This window comes from Pyxicephalus adspersus, chromosome 5 (genome assembly GCF_032062135.1).
Source record: "Pyxicephalus adspersus chromosome 5, UCB_Pads_2.0, whole genome shotgun sequence".
In the NCBI taxonomy this organism is placed as follows: domain Eukaryota; kingdom Metazoa; phylum Chordata; class Amphibia; order Anura; family Pyxicephalidae; genus Pyxicephalus; species Pyxicephalus adspersus.
In genome coordinates, this window is record NC_092862.1 from 4,678,788 (window position 1) to 4,685,307 (window position 6,520).

The 6,520-nt window shown below is 45.9% G+C and overlaps 1 protein-coding gene across 1 annotated transcript in view; it reads left to right on the forward strand.

Moving 5' to 3' along the window:
- Window positions 1-5,939, forward strand: part of LOC140330456 (alanine aminotransferase 2-like) — a 34,736-nt gene extending 28,797 nt beyond the window's left edge. Inside the window, 5 exon segments of the mRNA XM_072410594.1 lie at window positions 1,129-1,218; window positions 1,726-1,834; window positions 2,494-2,627; window positions 5,258-5,501; window positions 5,821-5,939. Of these exon segments, the coding sequence (XP_072266695.1) occupies window positions 1,129-1,218; window positions 1,726-1,834; window positions 2,494-2,627; window positions 5,258-5,501; window positions 5,821-5,906 (663 nt within the window). The 3' untranslated portion in view covers window positions 5,907-5,939.
- The last annotated feature ends 581 nt before the right edge of the window (window positions 5,940-6,520 follow it).

Consider the following 6,520-nt stretch of genomic DNA (forward strand, 5'->3'; position numbering starts at 1 on the left):
AAATATACCGCAGTGCTGTACAGAGAACACTGAGCCAGTCCCATCAGTCTCTGTACAGAGAAGCTGACACTCTAATATCCCACCACAGTCACATACTATTATTATACATTTATATAGCTCTGACATATACCGCAGTGCTGTACAGAGAGCACTGAGCCAGTCCTATCAGTCTCCGTACAGAGGAGCTGACACTCTAATGTCCCCTCACAGTCACACACTAATATTATATATTTATATAACGCTGACATATAGAGCTGTGTTGTACAAAGTGCCCCTCACTCCCCCATAATGCCCAGCGGGTCCTCTGATTGGCTCAGGTGTGTTTCTGGAATTCGGTAGGAGCGGTGATGATTGCTGCGCTCACATTCCGGCAGGTGAACTTGTCACTTTCAGGATCCAGCTGTGATCTTGAACTAGGATATAGGTAGAAGGCAGCAGGTGAGAGGCCGCTGATTGGCGGACGCCTTTCACACCCCACACTGTTTGTGTTTGCTTTGTATTAATAAGTTAACTGTGACTGTACCTGGGCCAGAGATAAGCTGGAGGAATCCACCTGCCAAGGAGAGATCAGAGGTTACTCCTTGCCCTCTGCCCTATCAGATCTGCCACTTAACCCTTTACTCACCGCATATAGGAGATTCCATACATACTGTGCATACATACAGAGAACAGATACCGAGAATTATACCCGGGGTACAGGACAAGAGGAGTGGTACTGTGCAGAGTCCCTACATACAGAATAAAAACAGATACTGAGAATTACACCCAGTGTACAGAACAAGAGAAGTGTTACTGTGCAGAGTCCATACACTCAATAAGAACAGACACCGAGAATTACACCCCGGGTACAGGACAAGGGAAGTGGTACTGTGCAGAGTCCGTACATACAGAATTAGAACAGATACTGAGAATTACACCAATGGTACGGGACAAGAGAAATGGTACTGTGCAGAGTCCCTACATACAGAATTAGAACAGATACTGAGAATTACACCCATGGTACAGGATGAGAAGTAGTACTGTGTTTGTGGTATATTAGATTATATAACATTATGTTGTTGTATACATATTACATGTGATCTGCGTATTTCTGAATTTATAAATTTGAGATATTTTGGTGTTTTTCAGGGTGTGAAGAAGCCGTTTACAGAGGTGATAAAAGCCAATATCGGTGATGCGCACGCCATGGGTCAGAAACCAATCACATTCCTCAGACAGGTGAGGCTGCAATACTCTGGGCATTCACTAGGGGAAGCTCTGCTCTCTTTGGGGTGAGTGATATTTAGTTATTCTTGATTTTATTAATTTTGATACATTTATGGATTTGATGGAGGGATTGATCTCTTCTCCAGGATTAGTGAAATTAAGAAGAATGGTGGCAAGTTTATCATTACCAGCATTGGCACAAGTCTCCATTATCCTGCAGTTATTGCCCCTAGTGGTCAGCAGGGGTATTGCCCCATTTATCCCCCATTAATGGAACAAAGTTACCTCGAGTTGGCATTTTTTGCAGCTCCTTGGCTAGATGTTTAGGTGCTATTATTTTAGCTTGCGGTGCAGGCAGGGGGATCATTTTGGGGAAAATGATCAGATCGGGGAATAAAATGAATCTTTGGCCTTTGTTTGCCATGACAAGTTTCCCACTCCATCCTGGTAAACCTTTTCTGATTGATCTTCCTGTGTGTACCCAGTGTGCCAATTCTTGCCTCTTCTCCATCCTGCCAGGTCATTGCCCTCTGTCTATACCCAGAGTTGCTGAACGACAATAAATTCCCAGAAGATGCCAAGCAGAAGGCGGTGAGGATCCTGCAGGCTTGTGGGGGTCACAGCCTGGGTGAGTGCTTGGTTAGAAATGGGGGGCTTTTTTTTTTTGTACATGTGAGCAAGAAAAATCCATGGTTCTCACCCTCGAGTATTGTGCCTGGGGCTACTAAGGTTACAATAGGGGGCAAATTATATCATGTAAAACTTTCTACCACTTACCGCACACCTTGGCTCTCTGCACCTTAGCCTAGAACATAAGCCCACTTGTCCCCATGGGCTTTTTTACCCTGTACCCATAACTTAGCTCTACATGTATCTCTGGGCTCCCTGGGCCCATCACATTACCCCACTTGGGTTTTCTGACTTTGTGGCCATAACACAACCCCACTTCTACCACTGGGCTCCCTACACCTGGGCCCAGGACACAACGCTCATTGTACCTCTGTGCTTTTTGGACCCTAAACCCATACCACAACCCTACTTGTGGCTCTTTGTCACTGAATCCAGCACGTACCCCTCTTGTACCTCTGGGCCCAGCACCCAGCAGCCTCATTTTTGTACCTCACCACTGGGTGTGGGGTTGCTATATATATTGGCTCTATTCTAGGTCTTTTACATAAATTAAAATAAATGTTGGGAGGACACAGACGGGTCCGACAGGTTTGCAGGCGCTGTGTCCTTATTAAATCTTTAATTAACCTTTTTATTCTCCCTGTCTGCCCATTATAGGTTCGTACAGCGCCAGCCAAGGTATTGAGGTCATCCGACAAGATGTGGCCAAATACATAGAGAAGAGAGATGGCGGAATAAAGTCCAACCCCGATGACCTATACCTCTCCACGGGGGCCAGTGACTCCATTGTGGTGGGTGATACCCCAAATATTGTAACCCCTCTCCATGCAGAGATCTGTCTGTGTCCTGCTATGTCTGCACCATGTTAGCATTCATCTCTCTCAAACCTTCTATTTTCCTGGGATACACCACTCTTCTATATTCATAGAGATTGTAATATTCTCTCCCGGGCGTATCGGTCTGTCTATGGCCTTGCTGTACCATTAGCTCAAACTGTTCATCTCGCTGCCATTTGATTGGCTGTACAATGTGCTATCTGCACCGTTCCACCAATAAATCTTGGCTTTTTTATGGCGGCTCATTATCTGCAGAATTTCCATGCTAATTAACCTCAAACTCACAGGAATTGTTAAAAATTAACCAAAAAACACAAATTTGAAGAATTTTTTTTCAGCAGTAATTTAAAGATCATTTACCAACCTTGCAGCACGTTTCAGCTTCCGTCGAGGAATACTGAATACAGATCTTCAAGGGAATGTGTACTGTAGCTTTAAACAAAGATTTTGTGACATCTGTAGGTATTTAGCAAGCTTCTGCTTAGGGCTCTGTTCACACTGGCACGGAGGTTATGGTGCATTTAATTGCTTCCTCATGCCAGTAAATTGCTGACTCTCAGAAGATGATGGACGCATGGTGGTGTCTCCGTGCCGCAGCTCCATGGGGAATAATTAGGGGTGGCAATGAGGGGTGCTAGTACTGCTCACAGCTGTCACCTGTTAAGGATTCCGGCCATCTCTCTGTCCTCCAAAAACAAGACGACTCCATACAACTGTATTCAGACATTGCTCCCTGTGGTTGGAAATGGTCCCCATTCAAATGAATAGAAGTGAATGGCTGATCAAAGGTAGCCGGAATCTACTTGTTGCTCTTTGTGATTGGGGCATAAAGTGAATCTTATTCAAATAAAATGACCAAATATTAAGCAAACACCTTTATTTGACACATTTACAAAAATCTATATAATGCCATCATATGCAGAGGATACAGTAGTTGTGTTTTATTGGACACAATATTCTAAGATGTCATTCCTTTGTGAGATTCGTGTCCCCGCAGTGTGGGTGTCTACCAGCCCACCTTGGCAAGCTCCGTCCTCTCGTTCCGCATCCTGGCACATACTTGCACCACGTTCCCTGCTGACTCCGCACTCCCTATCTGAGTGCCTTTGTTCATGCTTCCCTCCCCTTCCCTCATTTGTTTGTTCAGACTTGTTGCACTTTCTCCTCAGATTAGATCTGCATTTTATTATCCTTGAGAAGGGAATTCTGACAATAATGTTGGTGTTCTTGTGAAAGTTGTCCTGGTTTCCAATTATTTGCCTTTATATTAATTTTCATGGCTCAGTCCAACCAAGGTCTCAGCCTTTGTGCTGGCATCATTGGTGGTCTCTATCTGCCTGTTAGTGGCAGCCTCAGTCTCTCTGCTAGTTAAAGATCCAACCAAGGTCTCAGTCCCATGCTGGTATCATTGGTGGTCTCTATCTGCTTTTTAGTGGTAACCTCAGTCTCCCTGCTGGTTGAAGGCCCAATCATGGTCTCAGTCCCATGCTGGCATCATTGGTGGTCTCTATCTGCCTTTTAGTGGTAGTCTCGGCCTCTCTGCTGGTTGAAGGTCCAATCATGGTCTCAGTCCCATGCTGGCATCATTGGTGGTCTCTATCTGCCTGTTAGTGGTGGCCTCAGTCTCTCTGCTGGTTGAAGGTCCAACCAAGGTCTCAGTCTCATGCTGGCATCATTGGTGGTCTCCATCTGCCTTTTAGTGGTAGTCTCGGCCTCTCTTCTGGTTGAAGGTCCAACCATGGTCTCAGTCTCATGCTGGCATCATTGGTGGTCTCTATCCCCCTGTTAGTGGTAACCTCAGTCTCTATTCTGGTTGAAGGTCTAACCAAGGTCTCAGCCTCTGTGATTGCATCATTGGTGGTCTCTATCTACCTGTTAGTGGTGGCCTCAGCCTCTCTGCAGCCCAAAGGTTGTCTTTCACTGTTGTCTCTTCTGATAGATTCTGGTATCTCTTTCTGTCTCTGCTGTCTCTAGTGGCACTCTTTATCTCTTCTGCTATTGCTCTCTTTGTTGTCTGTGTTGATGTGTCTTGCTTTTTTGTTGTTTTTTGGTGGTCTTCTTTCTTTGGTAGTGGTTCCTTTGCCTATCTCCTTGTGTCTTCTCTGCCTCTTCTGGTAGGTTAGGGTTACTCTGTTTGTGGTGGTCTCTTTTTCCTAAAGAGATCTCTGTCTCTGTTCCTGCCTCCTATGGATGGTCTCTCAGTTGGTCTGTCTCTCTCGGTCTCTCCCATTCTTTCTCTTCTTGTGGGTCATAGTTACTATCTGTGGTGCTTACTCTCTCCAGCAACTGTCTATATCTCTGTTTTTCCTACCTGTTACGGATGGTCTTGGTGTCTCTTTCTCTCTTTGTTGTCTCTGCTGGTGGATTTTGTCTGTATCTGAGTTTGTGGTGGGTCTTGATTACTCGGTTTGCAATAGTCTCCATTTGCTGTCTTCCTTAGAGGGTCTTGGTGTCTCTCTGTGGTGGTCTCTGTCTTTTCTGATGGTAATTGGCGTATCTTTGTAGTAGTGCCTCTGTCTTTCCATGTCTCTTGCTCTCTCTCTCTTCGCCATCTCTCACCAATGTCTCTCTTGGTTCTCTTGCAGACCATGCTGAAGCTGCTGGTGGCCGGTCAGGGTAACTCTCGCACCGGGGTGATGATCCCAATCCCTCAGTACCCCCTGTACTCTGCAGCCCTGGCTGAGCTGGGCGCCGTGCAGGTGAATTATTACCTGGACGAGGAGAATAACTGGGCGCTGGACATCAAGGAGCTGCGGAGGGCGCTGGAGGAGGCAAGAAAACACTGCAACCCCAAAGTACTGTGCATCATCAACCCAGGAAACCCTACAGGTACCACAGAACAGCCCCAGGTTATAAATCCCTGCAAAGACAGGGACTCCCTGCTGGGATCTGCCTGCAGGAACGGATTCTCCCTTCCAGTAATATCACATAACAGAGAAACAGCAATTCTGAGCCTTTAATGCGGGAGGTCCGTGTGTGTGCTGGGGGCACCATGACAAAGTGGACCTGTCACCCATAGTACCCAGATTCCTTCTTTTATATTGGAACTTACAAGGTTGCCAGCGCCAACAACCCCACACGCTGCCCCTCTCCCTCACATCCCCTCCGGTATCTTTCTAGCATGCTGATGTTATATTTGTCCTCCCAGGTCAGGTTCAGAGCCGGAAATGTATTGAGGAAGTCATTCGTTTTGCTGCTGAAGAAAATCTTTTCCTGATGGCCGATGAGGTATGACATTATTATTATTAAGCATTATTTATATAGCACCAACTTATTACGCAGCGCTGTAAATTAAATAGGGGTTGAAAATGACAAACAGATACAGACAGTGACACAGGAGGAGAGGACCCTGCCCCGAAGAGCTTACAATCTAAGAGGTGGGGAAGCAGCACACAGTAGGAACGTAAAGTTTGCTATACACAGGCAGATCATTGCTGACAACCGCTGCTCTGGTCCTCATAATGCAAAGTCTTCAGTTTTCCCAGATATTGTATAATTTAGAGATGCAATGGAAAACCGTGCCCGCCATGTGCCCAATGCCCACCGTGACCCCATGGTCCTGGCTGTCTGTATAATGTTCCTATGACCATATAAGATTTCCAGCAATGCAGCCCTGAGATCCCACAGACTTTGTCATGTGAGCTTATTTTAGGAAAATTGCCAGGATCCAGTATGGGAGCTGCTGGTATGGATTGCTTGTTATAGATTCATACTCCAGAGCTGTCATGCTGATCCCCAGCGATCTTCAATATTATATTTCCCAATACTTCTCTGCCTGCGGGCTTGTTCCAAGTCAGAAACTCCCTGAGCAAGAAAGGATCAACATGATATCCTTTGAACAAGCTCCT